The sequence below is a fragment of the Nicotiana tabacum genome, chromosome 22 (genome assembly GCF_000715075.1).
Source record: "Nicotiana tabacum cultivar K326 chromosome 22, ASM71507v2, whole genome shotgun sequence".
Taxonomy (NCBI): domain Eukaryota; kingdom Viridiplantae; phylum Streptophyta; class Magnoliopsida; order Solanales; family Solanaceae; genus Nicotiana; species Nicotiana tabacum.
In genome coordinates, this window is record NC_134101.1 from 86,347,530 (window position 1) to 86,367,823 (window position 20,294).

The window sequence follows — 20,294 nt, forward strand, 5'->3', positions numbered from 1 at the left end:
ATACATGTAATTTACTATGGTTAAATGATTGAAATTCATATACAAGACACATGTCATATATCTATTGATTTGGTATAAATATCCGATGCGGGTAAGTTTTTACCAGTCGCCAAGAGCCCCGGTAGCTACGTCTTAATCTTGAAGTAATTGGTGTCGAGGATATATTAGATTATACTAATAATATAATAATGTTTTACACTATAAATTCAATCGTAAATCAGCTTCTAAACTTAGCAGCCCCTGCACGTAAGTGATAATGTTTTATAAACATTTCGTTGTCCAATAATAATAACCCAAAGTTGTAGGCAACTTCAAGACGACATGCAAACAACAAAGAAGAGCAAAACCAGACAAAGTAAAGCTGTAACCAATAACCAAATCCCAAATTTCATTAAACAAATCCACCCCACAACTCAATGACTGTACGTTCTCATACATATCTATAAACATCCAAAGAATCAACAAATTGTTCACCTGAACACTAACATTTCATCAACAGCAAACATTAAACTATTGATTCTTTTTGTTTTTTTTCCCTTAAATTTCACAACTTTGTCTTCGCTCATATCTTTATCTGGGTGAACAAACAAGAAAACCCCTTGGAATTTTGCCATAAAAAATGGGGGAAAAGTTCAAAGCTTCAGCAGTTTCAGAGCTAACAATCCCACCTCGAGCCCCTAATTTTGAAGCATTTTTTGGCGGTGGAAATATGCCCTATTTTAGCCCAGGTCCAATGACACTTGTCTCCAGCTTCTTCTCGGAATCCGAATACCCGTCTTTCTCCCAGCTTCTTGCTGGAGCTATGGCTTCTCCACTAGCAAAACCACCGACTCTTTTCCCTGAAAATTCAACCGGAGAAGAGAATTGTAAAGAGGGGAATCAGAAGAATTTAGGGTATAAGCAGAATCAACCCATGAGTTTAATGTTGGCTCAAAATTCTCCTTTGTTTATGATTCCCACTGGTCTTACTCCTTCTGGATTGCTTAATTCACCTGGGTTTCTTTCCCCTCTTCAGGTAATTGACTTTACTGTTCATTTTCCAGAAGATAATCAAATATACTTCTTTGTTTGGTTCTGGAAAAAGCTTTAAAGCATGATTTTGGGGTTCTTGAAAATAGTGATTTTGTAACTTCATTAATTCAACTACATAATAAGTTTCTACTTCTGGAAAAGTGCGCTAGCTTTTAGTCAAAGGTGTAGTTTCGCAAGAGTCTTATATGTGAACTAAAAAAAGGGCAGCCCGGTCCACTAAGCTCCCGCGCACGGGAAAGGACCGGGCCACAAGGGTATTATTAGCAGTCTTGTATTTCTGCAAGAGGCTGTTTCTATGGCTCGAACCCGTGACGTCCTGGTCACATGACAACTTTATTAGTTACGCCAAGGCACCCCTTCAACTCTTATATGTGAACTACGAGCTAGAAATCACATGTCGAAGCTTTTCTTTTGGTTTGCACAAAGTTTGGGATTTGACCTTTAGTACAACAAAAGCTTCTATTTTGATTAATTTTAATATATACCTGAAGGGGAATAACATAATTATGAAGACATCCAACAAGTGGGCGTTTTCTTATTAAGAATGACTATTCCTACATAGGTGAGCATGAGATGAGAGTTAACTTGGTGAATGAGGATTGAGGATTCATATAACCGACCCAAACTTATTAGGGATTGAGGCCTAGTTGATGTTTTTGTTGTTATTCGTGCATAAGTGACAAAGAGTTTGTCACAGGGACAGATTGAGCTTTTAAGTTTGTGGGTGCGGAGTACCACTAATAGGTGATGATGGGTGCTGACTTGGCATATATGTTATAAAAAGTTTTCAACTTATATATATTTCGAGCCAGATAATGCCCGCACCCACAATGATGAATTCATGACTGTTTGTAATTGTTAGTGTTCCACATTATTTCAGGGAATAAATTGTTGTTTCCTCATATGGTCTTGGACTCTTGGATAATTCTGGCCTCATGAGTTAAACTTTTGTGGTTGAATTAGGCCGAAGAACCATTTGTTATCCGAGTCAGACTCATCCTCATTCTTGGTTTCCCAATGTCGGACCTCCATAATATATTCTCCATGCATAAGATGTCTAGCCGGCGGTGGTAAGTGTCCCATATTGGTTAAGGGAATGAGTTGTTGTCTCCTTATATGGTTTTGAGCAATTCTCACCTCAGAGTTATTTTTTGGAATGAGTTAGACCCTTGATCCATATTCTTAATAATAATAGTTAAACGAAGTTGTCGATCATAGTGGCATCAGGCTGTTACTTATAGACTTATTCTACTTCCCCTTGTAGAGTCCTTTTGGAATGTCACACCAGCAGGCCCTAGCACACGTCACAGCGCAGGCAGCATTATCCCAGTCTTACTTACAAACCCAAGCTGAGTATCATTTCTCCTCGCAAGGGACATCAGCTCAAGTATTAGGAATTGAAACGTCGACCGAGCCATCAGAATGTTCTTTACAACCTCAATTAGATGCTGTGCCGTCAGACCAGCAGACCAAGAAAATTGAACTGCCACTGGTTTCTCAATCTGAGGACAAGCCATCTTTTGCTTCTGTCGATAGACCAGCTTGTGATGGTTACAACTGGAGGAAGTATGGACAGAAGATGGTTAAAGCAAGTGAATGTCCTCGGAGCTACTATAAATGCACACATCTCAAGTGTCCTGTCAAGAAGAAGGTCGAGCTATCCATTGATGGTCACATAACTGAGATCACATATAAAGGCCATCACAACCATGAACTTCCTCAACCAAGCAAACGCAGAAGAGATAGTTGTGCTCAGGATGGTTCAGATTGCTCCAAAGCTAAACCTGAAAGCGAAATGCTGAGTGGGACCGAAGTCAACGGCTTAAATGGTGCTCTCCCTGGTCGTTCTGGACAAGTGTCTACTGAAATGGCATCTGGACTTCTTCTCTCTAATGAATGTGATAAAATTGAGGACACTGCAACAGCAGCAGAAGAGGGACATGATGATGAACCAAATGTGAAGAGAATGTAAGCTCTTTTGTCATAAGGAACCTCTTTTTGAAAATGAACAAAGGAAAATGTAATTGAAACGAATATGCATCTGATACAAGTAACCATGATGCAGGAAGACAGCTGTTGAGGCTCCTAATCTCGCTTCATCACATAAAGCAGTATCAGAATCCAAGATTGTTGTGCAGACAAGGAGTGAAGTAGACATTTTGGATGACGGGTTCAAGTGGCGAAAATATGGGCAGAAAGTGGTGAAGGGGAATCATCATCCGAGGTACTTTTACTTACTCTATGTATCTTAACTGTGACCTTTTGAATACATTAGTCGTTCTGCTGCATCCATCTTTGCTTGGACTACCCTTTAGTTGTCTAAAGGAGTGGTGTTTACTTGTGTCCTGCTTTTTGTCCTATGTCCAGGATATTCCACTTGAATAAATCCCTAGGCATTTGGTGAATGCAAAACAAATAATCCAGAAATCTACTAAGTCCAAGTCAAATTCTTGAATGTAGTATTAAGCGCCAATAAATATTCTTGCTCCCTACTCTGGCTAGTGCCTTGTGATTTTGCATTGAGTGATGAGTATCTTTGTTCAGGATAACTTCTCTTGGACATTGTTCCTGCAGTTTCAAGCCGTAAGAAATCTTCTTCTTCAATAAAAATATATAAATTAATTGAAATAGGAAATATTGTATTCTTATGGAAGTTGTAGGAGCAAATCTTTCATCTTGGATTCTATTTTGGTCTATTTTACACGTCATCTTTCATTATGTCTGAGCAAAATATTCTCAGCCTCCTAAAGTATTGCTTTGGACATTAGAGAGAGAGGGGGAGGAGGAGGACGAGGCGTGAATTGGGCCCTGTTCCAAATTAGCTTCTCTCTTCTTTTGCCGCTGCACCTTATTGTTGTTTTGTTTGTCTCAATGAATCCAGTTGGCATCAAGAGAGCCCTCCTAAAGTTGTGGTTTGGACTTTAATGAGAAAAAGGTTAAAAAAAAAAAAAAAGAGGAGAAAGGAATAAGGTCCGTAGTGGACTCTGGTCTCCTTCAAATTACCAGGCTCTTCACATCTCATTTTCTGATACTGGTATGATAGATGACAAAAGAGCGTTGTTCCACTTTAGCTTCTCTTTTCTTTTGCCAATGTCACTTTATTATTGTTTTGTTTGTCCCAAGTTGCTCTTAGAATCTTTCTTCAATGAATCCAGTTGGGATCAAGAGTTCGTAACGAGAAAAGAATTAGAATCCCGTCTGAACAGTTGCTTGTTCTTAAATCTTTTGGAGTATGATTCTCATGTTTACGGCTGAAATATGCGTCTTCTCCCTGTGCTGGTCCTTACTTTTAATTCCTTCTCTTAAGTTGCATGACATTCAGTCTTGGATCTGCATGCAGGAGTTATTATCGCTGCACATATCCTGGATGCAATGTCCGCAAACATGTCGAAAGGGCTTCAGCAGATCCAAAAGCTGTCATAACAACATATGAAGGCAAACACAATCACGATATTCCCATTGCTAGAAACAGAAGTCATAGCACAGCCCAAGATAGTACTCGCCAGTTGAACGAGCAAGACGTTGCAACTTGGAGGCCTTCACTTCATGAAAATGTTGCTTTTCATAACAACAATGAAATACCAGTGTGTAGGCAGCTGAAAGAGGAACAGATTGCAGCATAAGTTGCATTACTACAAGGGAAAGGGTGAAACAAGTATACATTTGCTACTGCCATCAAGATTAAATCTTTATTGAAAACCTCATACTGATTCAATGTATAATGTTTGTAAATCTTATGGCTACTTGCGCAAGATGTCTATATATTGTTAAACAGTTAAAGGTGCTCAAATAGTTTGTTCACAGTAGTTTGAAACTTCTGGAGCTAGCTTCAAAAACTAATGGCCTATGAACTTTTCTGAAAACAGGAATATAGATTTACGAACTTGGAAATATTAGCTGGGATTTAAAAAGTAAGTGGGAATGCATGGCCCCAATTAATACAGTTATTTTACTTCATTGATTAATGAACAACCTGTAGAATTGAGAGCAGTTCTTATTATCAACAACTCAGAAACCCGTAACACGGGGTAGCCAGTTTTCGGACTGATCATTCAGAAATAGTCAGTGTTTGCAAAGTCATTGAAAAATAGTCATTATTTTGCTACCACACGGAAAGTTCCAAAATAATATACTGGAGATCGGTGCCCCTGTGTATGGACTTCCAGCATAGTGCTGGAACTCCAACACGTAGAAAGTTCCAGTATAATATACTCCAATCTACAGTATATTATGCTGGACCGGTATATTATATTGGAACTCCAGTATATTATTTATACAATATCTCCAGTATAATATATTGGAGTTCCAGTATACTTATGTTGGAACTCCAGTATAATATGCTGGAGTTTCAGTATATTATATTGGAGTATTTTTCCGAATTTTGAATAGTGTTTTCGTCCAAATTATTTTTACATGAAAAATTGCTAAATTTCGATTACTTTTGAGACTGTGGCTATTTTTGAATGATCACTTGTAAATCTGGCTATTTTTGAATTTCTCCCGGGAGGTAGCCCCCCTGCTAAAGCAACTAATAGTCCTTCCCATTTTATACGATTGTGTTTGACCTGACATGGAATTTACAAAATAAAGGAGGACTTGATATATAATTAACGAAATACACATAGGCCAAATTCACTTGAATCATTAAAAATTAAATGAAAGGGGGGGTAAGAGTTTCACATGCCACTTCTCATTTTTTTCATCCTTATAAAAAAAACAGTTTTTATGTTAAATGGGACCCTAAAGCTAAAGTCATCGGGGGTAAAGTAGAATGTTAAGATAAAGTAGTTTCCAAATACATAATTTTTGTTTTGAAATAGATACAAAAAAGTGACATATAATATGAAACCGACTCAGCGGTAACGCAAACAAAAGCATATCTTGAGTATTAGCTGATAAATACAAAGTACCATTAAGAAACTTAATTAATATTCAAACTATATCATTTAATAAGTGTTTAACTATAATAAAAGTCGAATAATGTGTTTACTTCCTATGCCTCCTACTTCGATCCATCAATGAAGAGAGATGATTAAAAAGTATGGAGGGATGAACGGACCTTCCATTATTACTTAGAGGTTCGAAGCGAACCTCACGGAATAGAGGAACTCTTAGTAGGAAACATTTTCACATTTAGTTAGGGCGGATATGAAACCGTTAACAAAAACAAAAAGGAAAAAAAATTGGGAAAAGGATACAGGCAAACCGAGCCGGAAAATCGCACTAAACCGAAAAACCAAACCAAATCGATTAAAAAACCCGACTAGGTTTGGTATTGAGTAAAAAAACTCGAACCAAACCGACATATAAATATGCAATTTTTTATTTATATTTTTAAGACTTTATAGTGATTTTTCTTTAGAAAATATAGAAATATTTGAGATCCTCTCATGTATTAACCTTGAAAGCGTAAATTAACGAAAAATTATTGTTAGACGACTAAGAAAATAACTATCATGTGTTACTAAAAAAATTCTTCCATTAGAATATTTTAATAGATCATGTTTGTCAAATTTTTCCATATTTACTAAACATATATTCACTTATCAAAGCTTTATATATAATTTTAATAAAGTAAGATTAATATACATGTAACAAAAAAAATTCGAAACCCCGAAAAACCCGACAAAATCGAACCAATTCAAACCGATATAATTGATTTGGTTTTGATAGAAACCGAACCAACCCGATCCATGTACACCTCTAGGGATACTATAAAAGCTAGTAAAATCCAAAAGGGAAAAGGTCCTATTTTGTCCCTCTATTATGATATATAGTTTATATTGTCCCCGATATATTTTTCGTCCTGATCCAATCTTTAATGAACTGTTTAAAATTGCCCTCAATCCTAATATTCCTCTATTGTGGCATCGCACCCCTTTATTAATTAGCCCATATCAGCTGCCAAGTCATCTAAGTCCCACCCAAGTAATACTCATGTTTTCCAATGATAAAAACATAATTTCTCAAATACAATCATGCAATAAAATCTCTGACATCACTCAATTTCATGCCTTAATGGTCAAAACTATGGCCGTCCAACGGGACGGGCCATCCCGTCCCATCCCGATCCCGTCCTGTCTTGTCTCGCTTCAAGTTAAATGGGATGGGCCAATGTTAAACGGGACACGGGATAGGACGGAACGACCATTTCGTCCCGTTTGTCTCGTCCCGTCCCGCATCCCTTCCCGCCAGATTTTTTTTTAAAAAACTAGCCGTTGGGCAACGACTTAAATTGCAAAAATAGCCGTTGCCAACGGTCCAACACAACCCCTACCCCCCCCCCCCCCGAAACACCCCCTATCCCCCAAACTTTTAATATAACCCCTAAGTTTATTAAATTACACTTTGACCCTATTTTCTACTATAAATACCCCCATTCTTCTTCATTTTTTCCCACAAAAAATCAATCTTCTCTCTCAAATCTCTTACATTCTAATATTCTATCTATATTCTATATTATTCTCTCAATTTTGTTACCATCAAGTATCAACTATCAAGTATCAAGTGATAACTTTCAAGTATTTGGGCAAATTTTTTGGAGCAACTTTCAAGCTTCAAATTAATTCGTTAAGTATTTGGAGCAATATTTTGGGCAATTTCTTCAAGTTTCAATATTTAATCACGGTGCACTCGTTCCATCTCCTAATTTTAATATATAATTTTTGCGTATCATTTTAGTGCTTGATTTTTGTGTTTACTTTACGTGTTATATTTTTGTATTTCATTTGTGTGTTTAATATTTGTGTTAGCTTTTTTTAATTTAATTTCGTATTTAAATTATGGTACCTAAAAATGTATTTGGCATTTTAAAGAAAAGTAGTAAAAAAAATAGTAAAGGTGAAAGTAGTAGTAATCCTAATCCTAACCCTTCTCCTCGACCTAGAATTAGAAAACATATTGATGAAATGACTCACCACTAGGAGCGATGACGGCATGGAGCTCATGGAACATCAATCAACATTGCCAATTCCAGCAGAATGTCCGAGAGAATTGATAAGTTACAAAGAAGCTATATAGGAGCTTACAAATATTAGTATGATAATTTGTAATTGGCTACTAAGAGGCCTAGTTCAAAGAGAATCCTTCCTAGAAGGTGGCTGCGTAGATTAGGTGCTCTTTGTATTTGAGATTTGAAAATTCTATTAATAAAATAAAAGACTCTAAGCGTTGAATTTTGTTTATGAATTGTCTTAGTTACTTAATAGTTAATACTTTGAAATTATAAAATAAATTATAACTCTATTATAAATTTATAATTACTAGAATATTTCATTACAAGTCTTTTGTTTTAATATTTTATAATTCTTTACTTAGTTTTCTAATTTTCATTTTAACATAGTAACATTTAAGTTTATTAAATAAGTCAAAAATCTAGCCGTTGCAAACTTTAAAAACATAGTAATTTTCAAAAAACTAGACGTTTTTTTTTAAAAAAAAATACACTTAAGGCCCACGAACCCGTCCCATCCCGTCCCACCCCGTTTGTTAGCGGGACGGGATGGGACGAACGTTTCGTCCCGTCCCGCTTAAATGTCGTCCCATCCCGTCTCGTTAATTTGGTCCCGTCCCGTCCCGTTGGATAGCCATGGTCAAAACTGGTCAAGACCCAATTCCTTTTACACTAAGCAAACTTTTAGCATGTTCAATCCACTATACAGATTACGTAGCTTCAATTTTCAAATACATAAAAAACCAAATCTTTAAATGTATAATACCATGCTTCATAGCTATTCAATTAGTGATGACCCACAAAAGAATCTTGTGTTTTGCAATTACGCGAGGAAACAAAATTTAATTCTTGATCAATTTGCTTTTACTTCTGGACTTAGATCTTGTATATGGACTGGTGAAGCTATTCAGTTGTTTTGAGGTCTGAGTTTGATTTGTTTCTTGATTTGAGGAATACCTTTTTGAACCTTTATTGTGTTTGTGGAAGAATCTCAATTTTCAACTGTTTGATGAATTTTCAGAGACGGATTTGGTTTTCTTGGAACACTTTGATGGGTGGTATCTTTGTGTGCATAATCATTCTGTTGTTTTCGGTTTGTTTGTAGAATTGCATTGGGATGGTGTTTCTGCTAGTGTGATACAATCTAGGGAGAATCACATCTCAAAAGCTAGCTATTAAGGTAGGAGAGTCCAAGGCTATATAAACCCCACATCAGTACTTTGTAGTACCGATGTGGGACTCAAGTCTCATTCCTAACAATAGATCGTAACAAACCACCATGCTCCGTATCCGTCGTACTCGACGGCTGTGTGCTAGACATTTCTAGCCCCAGGCGAACACTGCAATATCGGCGTCACCATCCGAGGCACGGTGGGCACAAAGGGTGGTGGGTGACTCTGACACCATTCATACAACCTAGGAAGAACCATACCCAAAAGGTAGCTATTGAGGAGGGAGAATCCAAGGCTATATAAGCTCCACATGAGCACTTTGTAGTACCGGTTTGTTTGTAGAATTGCATTGGGATGGTGTTTCTCCTAGTGCCGCGATTATGTTGTGTGTTTCGTCTGCGATTGGTGAGGTGAAGATTGCCTTGGTAGGGGATCCCCTGCATGGGTGGGACCTGCTTGTTGCGAAAGCCAAATGTATAGAGTGTGAATAAGTCACAACTACTATACCAAAAATTATGACAGCCACCAAATAATAAATAAGACAATAAAGCAATAATAAAGGGAACACCAGAATTTACGAGGTTCGGCTAATTTTGCCTACTCCTCGGACACAACCAATATTTTATTCCACTCCAAAAATACAAGTGAAATAATACTAAAGAGAGAAGATACAAATGCCTTAAACAGATGAGAAGGCAAATGAGAGGTGTGTTTCAATCCTAAACATTAGGCCTTCTTTTATAGGGGAAAAATCCCCTCCAAACTTAACTCCCAACCAATGTGGGACTTTGGCATTTTGCCAAACTTCAACAAATCTCCACCTTGGCAAAATTCCACATTTTCAATTCTCTCTCAATAACAAATTTTGGTTGTGTCTTCATCTTCAATCTTCAGTGTTCAACAATGTTGATCAAATCCAAACAATGTTGAAACTTGACCGCAGTCACCACCTTTGTCAGCATATCAGCAGGATTCTCTGTAGTATGAATTTTCTTCACCGTGACTCCACCTTCTTCTATGATTTCTCGTACGAAATGATACCGAACATCAATGTGCTTCGTCCTTGCATGATAAACTTGGTTCTTCGCTAATTGAATAGCACTTTGACTATCACAAAAAATTGTGATACCTTTTTGTTCAACACCAAGCTCCTTTAGCAATCCTTGAAGCCAAATTGCCTCTTTCACAGCATCTGTAATAGCCATGTACTCTGCCTCTGTTGTAGACAAAGCAACTGTTGACTGCAAAGTAGACTTCCAACTAACTGGTGCCTTTGCAAAAGTAAACACATAACCAGTAGTTGATCTTCGTTTGTCCATATCACCCGCAAAATCTGAGTCACAATATCCAACTACAAACTGATTGTCTTCCTGCTCAAAAACTAACCCGACATCTACAGTATTATGAATATACCGTAGAATCCACTTCACAGCTTGCCAATGCTCCTTCCCTGGATTGTGCATATATCTGCTAATAACTCCAACAGCTTGTGAAATGTCAGGCCTTGTGCAAACCATTGCATACATCAAGCTACCAACAGCATTTGCGTATGGTACCTTTGACATATACTCTCGTTCAGCTTCATCCATTGGCGACATAGTAGTACTTAGCTTAAAATGGGAAGCAAGTGGAGTACTAACTGGCTTAGTCTTGTCATCTATGCCAAAACGTTGAAGTACTCTCTTCAAATATTCCTTTTGAGATAAACAGAGTTTCTTTGAACGTCTATCTCTAATTATCTCCATGCCAAGAATTTTCTTTGCCTCACCCAAATCCTTCATCTCGAACTCCTTCTTCAGTTGAATCTTCAACTTATCAATTTCTTCCGAATTCTTGGAAGCTATCAACATATCATCAACATATAGGAGAAGATATACAAAGGAACCATCTTTAAGCTTGTGCAAATACACACAATGATCGTATTTGCTTCTCTTGTACCCTTGCCGCAACATAAACTCGTCAAATCGCTTGTACCATTGTCTAGAAGATTGTTTCAATCCGTACAACGATTTTTCAAGTTTGCACACCATATTTTCTTTTCCAGCAACTTTGAATCCTTCTGGCTGAGTCATGTAGATTTCCTCCTCCAAGTTTCCATGTAAAAACGCAGTTTTTACATCCATCTGAACTAGTTCCAAATCCAATTGTGCTACCAAAGCCAACATAATTCTAATGGAGGAATGTTTTACAACTGGAGAAAACACTTCATTGTAATCAATTCCCTCCTTTTGAGCATATCCTTTGGCCACCAATCTTGCTTTGTAGCGAACATCTAATTGGTTAGGAAATCCTTCTTTCTTTGCAAATACCCATTTGCACCCAATTGCTTTCTTTCCCTTCGGGAGATTGGCCAATCTCCATGTATGATTCTGATGAAGGGACTGTATTTCATCATTCATGGAAATCCTCCACTTATCTTCTTCTGAACTTTGGACAGCGTCTTTATAAGTAGTAGGAACATCATCAGCTACAATTGAGGTTGCACAAGCAACCGTCTCTATGAGACGAACAGGTTTCGTTATTGTTCTTTTTGGCCTGCTGGTTGCTATTGATTCAAGTTGTTGTTGAGATTCCTGAGTTGGAATCTCCTCTACTGGCTCTCCTTCCAGAGGGTAATCTTCATTTGTTTCCTCCTCTGCTTCTTGTGTAGGAAAAATAAATTTTCCCTCAAACTCCACCTGCTTAGAAGCACCTTCATTTTGTTTGGTATCTTCTGTTACCTTATTTACCATAGCAAATTCATCAAAGGTAACATCTCTGCTGAATATTACTTTCTTTGTCATAGGACACCATAAGCGATATCCTTTGACTCCAGAAGTAATTCCCATAAAAATAGCCTTCTTTGCCCTTGGATCCAATTTTGACTCCGTCACATGATAATATGCAGTTGAGCCAAACACGTGCAAAGAGTTATAATCTACAGCAGGTTTTCCGTACCATTTTTCAAATGGTGTTTTGCCATCAATAGCAGCAGATGGTAGACGATTAATGAGGTGGCATGCATATGTAATTGCCTCAGCCCAAAATTCTTTGCCCAAGCCAGCATTGGACAACATACACCGTACCTTCTCCAGCAAGGTCCGGTTCATACGTTCTGCCACTCCATTCTGTTGTGGTGTATGTCTAACAGTGAAGTGTCGGATGATGCCATCATTTTCACAGACCTTATTGAAATGATCATTTTTGTATTCACCTCCATTGTCTGTGCGAATACACTTGATCCTCCTGCCTGTTTGATTCTCCACCATCGTCTTCCATTTGAGAAAAATTCCCAGCACTTCATCTTTGTTTTTCATTGTATACACCCACACTTTTCGAGAAAAATCATCAACAAAGGTTACAAAATAGTGCTTCCCACCCAATGAAGGTGTTTTGGAAGGACCCCAAACATCAGAGTGTACATAATCCAAAATGCCTTTAGTATTATGGATCGCTGTACCAAATTTAACCCTTGTCTGTTTCCCTTTAACACAATGCTCACAAAACTCCAAGTTGCAAGCCTTTACTCCTTTTAACAATCCTTGATCTGATAGAGTTTTCAAGGATTTTCCTCCAGCATGTCCCAAGCGCATGTGCCATAGCTTGGTTGCTTCTGCCTCTTTGTCGTCACTGGATGTTACTGTCGCTGTCCCAATAACTGTACTGCCACGATAGCGGTACATATTATTATTCTTCCGATTAGCCTTCATTACCACTAGTGCACCGGAGCATACTCTCATCACTCCATTTTCTGCAATGATTTTGAACCCTTTTGATTCTAGGGCTCCCACAGAGATGAGATTCTTCTTCAAATCCGGTACATATCGAACATCTATCAATGTTCTGATCATTCCATCATGGTTCCTTAATCGTATTGAACCAATGCCATATGAGGTAAGAGGGCTGTTATCCGCTGTGTGGACGACTCCATATTCTCCTTCTTGAAATTCCACGAACCAGTCCCTGTTGGGACACATATGATAGCTACAAGCCGAGTCCATCAACCATATGTCTGAAGATGTTGATGACTCTGTTGTAACTAATGAGAAGTCTGAATCATCACAATCAGCTACATTTGAATCCATAATGGCCTTTCCATTGTTATGTTTGGCCTTATTCTTCAACTTCGGACAGTCTTTCTTCCAGTGCCCTTTTTCTCGACAAAAGGCACATTCATCTTTGCTGGGTCTGGATCTTGACTTGGATCTTCCCTTCTTTGTCCTCGTTTGATTTTGAGGACGACCCCTCACAAATAGTGCTTCTCCTTCTCCGCCCTTCTGTTTTTCTCGCTTTCTTTGTTCATAGCTGTACAAAGCCGAACAAACTTCTCTGAGAGAAACTTCGTCATTTCCATGGAGTAGAGTAGTTTCAAGGTGCTCGTACTCATCAGGAAGTGACGCCAACAACATCAAGGCCAAGTCACCATCATCATAAGTTGTATCCATATTTTGCAAATCTGTAACCAACTTATTGAAACTGGTGATATGTTCATTCATCGTGGTACCAGGAACATAGGTGAAGTGAAACAGTCTCTTCTTCATGTACAATTTATTTTGACTGTTTTTCTTCAAAAATTTATCCTCCAGTGCTTTCCATAATTTACTTGCAGAAGTTTCCTTTGTGTATGGATATTTCTGCTCTCTAGCAAGGTAGGATCGAATGGTACCGCAAGCAACACGGTTGATAATTCTCCAATCTTCTTCTCCAATAACATCTGGTTTCTTTTCTTCAATGGCCAGATCTAGCCCTTGTTGAAAAAGGACATCTAGAACCTCGCCTTGCCACATCCCAAAATGTCCGGACCCGTCAAATATTTCGACCGCAAATTTCGCATTTGACACAATTCTTGTCATAAGCGAAGATGCCAATGATGACGTATTGTTGACACTTGATGTAGATTCTTCTTGTTTATTGTCTCCCATCTTTGACACAAATATTATTTAATAGCTGACGACACAAATCAAGATTATTTCCTTTCTGGTGTGGAAGATCAGACTAAGCTGCAACCACAGAGCATACTCAGACAGAACCTTAACTCAGTTACCAAGATAAATCTTTTCTGATGTGGAAGATCAGACTATGCTGCAACCACAGAGCATACTTAGACAGTACCTTGGCTCTGATACCAATTGTTGCGAAAGCCAAATGTATAGAGTGTGAATAAGTCACAACTACTATACCAAAAATTATGACAGCCACCAAATAATAAATAAGACAATAAAGCAATAATAAAGGGAACACCAGAATTTACGAGGTTCGGCTAATTTTGCCTACTCCTCGGACACAACCAATATTTTATTCCACTCCAAAAATACAAGTGAAATAATACTAAAGAGAGAAGATACAAATGCCTTAAACAGATGAGAAGACAAATGAGAGGTGTGTTTCAATCCTAAACATTAGGCCTTCTTTTATAGGGGAAAAATCCCCTCCAAACTTAACTCCCAACTAATGTGGGACTTTGGCATTTTGCCAAACTTCAACACTGCTGACCTGGCAGCTGATATAAACAAATTAATAGAAGGGTTCGATGCCACTGAATTGAGGGCAACTATAAATATTTTATTAATGGTGAAGATAGATCGGGATGAAAAGTATAACTAAGGGCAAATGTAAACCATATGCTATAGCGGCAAATGTGTACCTTTTCCCAATCCAAAAACAGTAAAAAGCATGACGAGGAATAACAAACTTTAACGGCTACATGTCACCTATGGCGCCAATCCATTCTCTCTCTCTCCCTCTCCATGCAATGAGTCAAATTTCTGGCTATAACCAATGTTTTAAAAAGAAAAAAAGATGACAAATGTTGAACCCATAAACACAACCAAAAATACCCTCTTCTTTTGGAAAAATCCTCTTTCCTCCACATATCTCGCCGTTTCTCATAGGGTCATCAAATCTTTGACCCTCCCAAAATGTGCTGCTTCCCTAAAAATAGCTCAATTTTTTTTTTTTTAATTTTTGGAACAACAATCTTTTACAACCAAGATTCAATAATGAGCTAATGTAGGGACTTCAATTTTGATCCTTATTTTTCTCTCTTCCCCCCTCCCCCTGTGTGTGATCCTTTTTTCCCATAAGAGTTTTTATTCCTTTGATGGGGGGACATGGGTTGTGTCAGCTCCAAGCAGGCCACGGCCCATTCCCCGCCACACCACAATTACGATTCCTCCTCTATAAAAACTGCTGTTATTAACAGAAATGGAGAAGTTATTAAAGATCCCAATTTGCAGCATGTTAATAAGAGGGGATTTGGCCCTCTGGAGAAGATTAAAGAGGAACCCGAGAAGGAGAAGGCAGAATCTTTAATTCGAAGGAATTCCTCGAATTGTAGGGGTTCCAAGAAAGGGAGCAATGAAAAAAAGGCTAATTTTAGTATCAAATTTGGAAGGTTAACAGAAGGAGAACATTTGGCTGCTGGTTGGCCCGTGTGGCTCACTGCCGTCGCGTCTGACGCTATTGAGGGTTGGCTGCCCCTTAGATCAGACGCGTTCGAGAGGTTAGAAAAGGTAATTAATGTCCCGTTTAATCAGACCCGGATCCAGAATTTAAATTTGATGGAGTTCAATATTTAGGTTCAAACTTTATGGGTTCATAATTTAATATTTGTTGAAGTTTTAGTGATTTTCATGTATATATCTACATTTCGTGGCTGAAATAATGAGTTCCCTTGAACCATGCATTATATGCTCCATCCGCCTCCGCGGCCTCGATTAGATGGAATACGGTTTTGTTGGTTCAATGAAAAACACAGCTGGAAATGGAATGTTTGAAATGGAACAAATGATATTGAAGAATTATGTAGTTGATTCCAACTAGTTTGTATTGAGGTGTAGTAATGATGTTGATTATTGTAATGAAAACACAGTTTCTTGTGGAGAAAAACCTTGCATTATCTATGGTACAATTTTTCTGATCCTCAAAATGGATACCGTGTTTTAAAAATTGGTGTATCTTTCTAATGTCATTCCATACCATGATACCAACAGGATGAGCTACATATAATTGACTTTCTAATTATTTTAATCTCGAGCTGATAATGTTTTTGGTTGGTTTATTTATCTCCACATTCTTATGGCTATTTCTTTTATTATCTTGTTAGTGTCCTACTTATTTATATTTTCAAATTTGACAACATATTTAGGCCTTGACCGCCTAATGCATTGAGACACTGACACTAGGACAGGCTATTTCAGTTGTATATCATCATTTAATGACTGCAAAATATTTTTCTTCTTACAAATAGTTTGTTCTGCCTTCTACATTTGTAGATTGGACAAGGTACATACAGCAGTGTTTATCGTGCACGTGACATCGAGACTGGTAAAATGGTTGCCCTGAAGAAGGTGAAATTTGACAATTTCCAGCCAGATAGTGTCAGATTTATGGCCCGAGAAATAACAATTCTTCGCAAACTTGACCATCCAAATATCATGAAGCTGATTGGAATAATCACTTCTCGGTTATCATGCTGCATATACCTTGTTTTTGAATACATGGAACATGACCTCTCTGGACTGTTGTCATGTCCTGACATCAAGTTCACTGATTTACAGGTTTGTTAATATTTAAGCTATGACTCTCTAGTCTCTACCATTAAATTTGGTGTTAAGGTCACTGTTTGAATTTCTTGACTTGCAAAAAGGAAAAGAACATCTCAAATTTTTGTTTCTTTTTTTGGATGGAAGTAGATCAAATGCTATATGCGGCAGCTGCTGAGTGGACTAGAGCATTGTCATTCTCGAGGTATAATGCACCGAGATATTAAAACATCCAATGTTTTGATAAACAATGACGGAATTCTAAAGATAGCAGATTTTGGTCTTGCAAATTTCCTTAGTGCTAGGCACAAGCAACCACTAACCAGCCGCGTAGTTACATTATGGTATCGACCTCCTGAACTTCTGCTGGGATCCACAAATTATGGGCTAACGGTGGATTTGTGGAGTGCTGGTTGTGTTTTTGCAGAACTATTTTTCGGGAGGCCTCTCCTGAAAGGGAGGACTGAGGTATGTGGTTTTAGAAGTTTAGAATTGCTTTTGATAACATTTCCTACTAGGAGATCAATGAATAAAGTCTTGAAAATGATGGTTTGCTTGTATGTTAATCCTATGCCAAGTAACCTTGTGATGTTACTGATTTTAGTCAATTATGAAAAAGTTTGGTTCTCTACTTTTTGCAGGTTGAACAATTGCACAAAATATTCAAACTCTGTGGTTCTCCATCTGACGAATACTGGAGAAAGTCTAAACTTCCACTTGCAACAATTTTTAAACCCCAACATCCTTATGAGAGTACACTTCGAGATAGATGTAAAGAATTACCAAAAACTGCTGTCAACCTTATAGAAAAACTTCTTTCAATTGACCCTCACAGACGTGGAACTGCTTCATCTGCTATTGATTCTGAGGTAAGTCTTCATTCAGATAGCAGTACGTGAATCTTTTTCTCATTGAAAATTTTCATTTTTACTCAAAAATCTCCTTCTTTTGTTTTTTCCCTTGGCACTACTGAAGACTGAGTGTCCTCGAGCTATCTCAGTTTTTTGTGGATGTCCTGTTTCCAAATTCAACACAATTCTCCCAACATGCTAATATTTTGGTTCAACATTTGTCGTATACCTTTCTGCAGTATTTCAATACAAAACCTTACGCTTGTGATCCATCAAGCTTGCCTAAGTACCCCCCAAACAAGGAAATTGATGCAAAGTTCCGAGAAGAAGCACGGAGGTGAATTCCTTTCTTCTTTGTCCTTCACAGAAAGTGTTTTCTGCTTGTAGTTCCTCAAATTGTCGGCTTGTCATCTGGATGGTACAGATATACTAATGTAGTAAAAGCCAACAAACTTAATCTGCATGCATTTGTATGCACAAAAAGAAAGATGATTCTTCGCTGTTCCTTCACTGGTTCGAGTACTAGTTCAACATTATAGCTTAAACATATCTATTTCATCCATCTCCAACTGCTTAATTTGGAGAAACTCCACTCCTATGATTTTGCACTTATCTTCCCCTCAGTTTAGAAGCTTAATCTGATCTGCAACCTCTTACATTTTCAGAAAGAAGGCCAGTTCCACAATGAAAGCATCTGGAGCTTCAAGAGATTCAAGAAAGGTGCAAAAAGATCTTCAAAAATCGAGCAACTTCGGCATAGTTGCCTCAACTGAGGTCTTTGTCCAGTCTCTCATACAGATACATTGCATATTGATGGTACATTGACACGCTTCCTTTTTATTTATGAAGGAATCTGAAGTCAATATCCACAATGGTCGTAGAAACAATGGTGGTAGTGGTCATATTTCTAAGGGAAAAGGAGCTACCGTGGCACGTATATCAATGAAGCCATCTTATGATACAGTGTCAGAGGTTTCTCAGACGACCGAAGAATCTCAGGGCGAAAGCATTCGATCTGTCCCTGCTCAAATGGCAGCGTCAAGTGGGGTTACCTGGGCGAAAAAGAGAAAGCAAGATTCTGCAGCCACAAGGCCACATCCACAGGCCAATTCAAGAAGTCAAAAGTTGATTGCCTTTGACCTTTCCAATGTACTGCATGCTGCAGATACCTCGGATTTAAACATGCAAGGTAGTTATGATTTTTCGAGCAGGATCAACACCGAAGACAGAGGCCACAACAATGACGCCACGCATTCTATTGGCAGGCAATATACTCACGAGTCTCAAGAATTGTCAGAGGTTAGTATTCTCGATCTATTATACAATAACAACAACGACTACACCTTAGTTCCAAACAAGTTAGGGTCGGTATGTGTATCCTTAGAGATGTTATTGCATTTCAAAAGGCAAGTCTTTATTAGCAACAGAAGTCAGTCTGTGAACTCCGCTGGTTGAGGGCCTTCTGAAACAGGAGGATTGGACCTACGATGAACCTTTCCTTCTAACTGGAGTAACTTAAATATCATGTAATGCAATAAAAGTTTAAATTTTTTTGCTGCTGCTGCCATGTTACTTGTGAAACCTGGTATTCGTAAAGGCCCACAAGTAGCAATATTACAGAATATCTGTGTTGGAGATAAAGCTGTATATCTTTCTAAATGAAACAGGACTACAATGACAAACAAAGAAGGGTTGGGTTCTCAGGACCATTGATACAACAGAGGAGTGATGCAAAGCGCGATAATCAAACTCGCCAAGATGGTCGCAGATCCCGGTTTTATAGAGGTAAAGACATTCTATATCTGGTAGTTTCTCTTTCTCACTGCAGAAAATCCATAAAGAACCATTGCTATTTTATAGAAACCTCAGCCAAATTTGGTTTCTTCTGTAGATTTATAATGAGAATGAGCTAGAAGTGCATCCTGCATCCCTTAGCCAGTGAAGTGACTCGGGAGAACTTTTTGTTGATCGAGAAAGAAAATCAAAGTCTGTTAAGCAATGTGGCCTTTTCGTTTCATTTTTGCCCTGGCCACTCTATTTATGAATTGGCCTCGGTGAACTCTGACCCTTGCGACTTTATTTTTTTTCTGGCAAATCATTTGGGAAACTAGTAAAGAGATCGTGCAGACAAAGACATTGACTGGTGAAAGAGATACTCCTACTAGTTTTTATACCAAATATGATGGAATCGCCAGAATCTTGATGCTGAATCCTGAAAGTGGTTGGAAGAATTGGAATATGATAATATGCTGGAGAATCGCAACATGTATCCCCTGAACCTTTTTTCCTTCCATTTCTTGATTAGTGTCTAGGCTTCCCTCATTGTAACTGGAAAATATGTACACACACACATATGTTCCATTAGTTCACATGTTTATATATTATATACTACAAATTCCAATATTCCACCATCCTTTGTGTCTTTGATAATTTGTGTATATATCTATTCGGATACAATTGATTATACGGAAGAATGTCGATAGAGGATGGGACAGAAAGAGATATGATCCGTTATCACAAACCAAATGAGTTACTTTGATCTACAAAGGTTCCAACCTGGTAGAAGAATTTGCCATTGCAATACGGCGTTATGCCTTAAAGAAGGCTCTTGATAATACCATAGATGTTGGAGTATTTTGACTTGAAAGTTGTTATACTCTTGTATGTACATACAAGTGACATCACATGTTAATGATTTACATATAATCCATTGTAGGCGTTTTTTTACGCTATCAGACCATTTAAAAGGTAATTGCAACTAATC

At 37.9% G+C, this 20,294-nt stretch overlaps 2 protein-coding genes across 2 annotated transcripts; both read left to right on the forward strand.

Annotated features, from left to right (window-relative positions):
- The first annotated feature begins 318 nt into the window (after positions 1 to 318).
- On the forward strand, positions 319 to 4,846 carry LOC107820331 (putative WRKY transcription factor 4). Its single transcript, XM_016646591.2, has 4 exons — positions 319 to 1,015; positions 2,297 to 3,000; positions 3,098 to 3,256; positions 4,373 to 4,846. The coding sequence occupies exons 1-4, from the start codon at positions 620 to 622 to the stop codon at positions 4,653 to 4,655; spliced, it is 1,542 nt and encodes a 513-aa protein (XP_016502077.1). The 5' UTR covers positions 319 to 619; the 3' UTR covers positions 4,656 to 4,846.
- A 10,162-nt stretch (positions 4,847 to 15,008) lies between these two features.
- On the forward strand, positions 15,009 to 19,952 carry LOC107814263 (protein IMPAIRED IN BABA-INDUCED STERILITY 1). Its single transcript, XM_016639643.2, has 9 exons — positions 15,009 to 15,647; positions 16,410 to 16,694; positions 16,830 to 17,147; positions 17,321 to 17,548; positions 17,770 to 17,867; positions 18,196 to 18,304; positions 18,380 to 18,829; positions 19,198 to 19,315; positions 19,422 to 19,952. The coding sequence occupies exons 1-9, from the start codon at positions 15,246 to 15,248 to the stop codon at positions 19,427 to 19,429; spliced, it is 2,016 nt and encodes a 671-aa protein (XP_016495129.1). The 5' UTR covers positions 15,009 to 15,245; the 3' UTR covers positions 19,430 to 19,952.
- Positions 19,953 to 20,294: the final 342 nt, after the last annotated feature.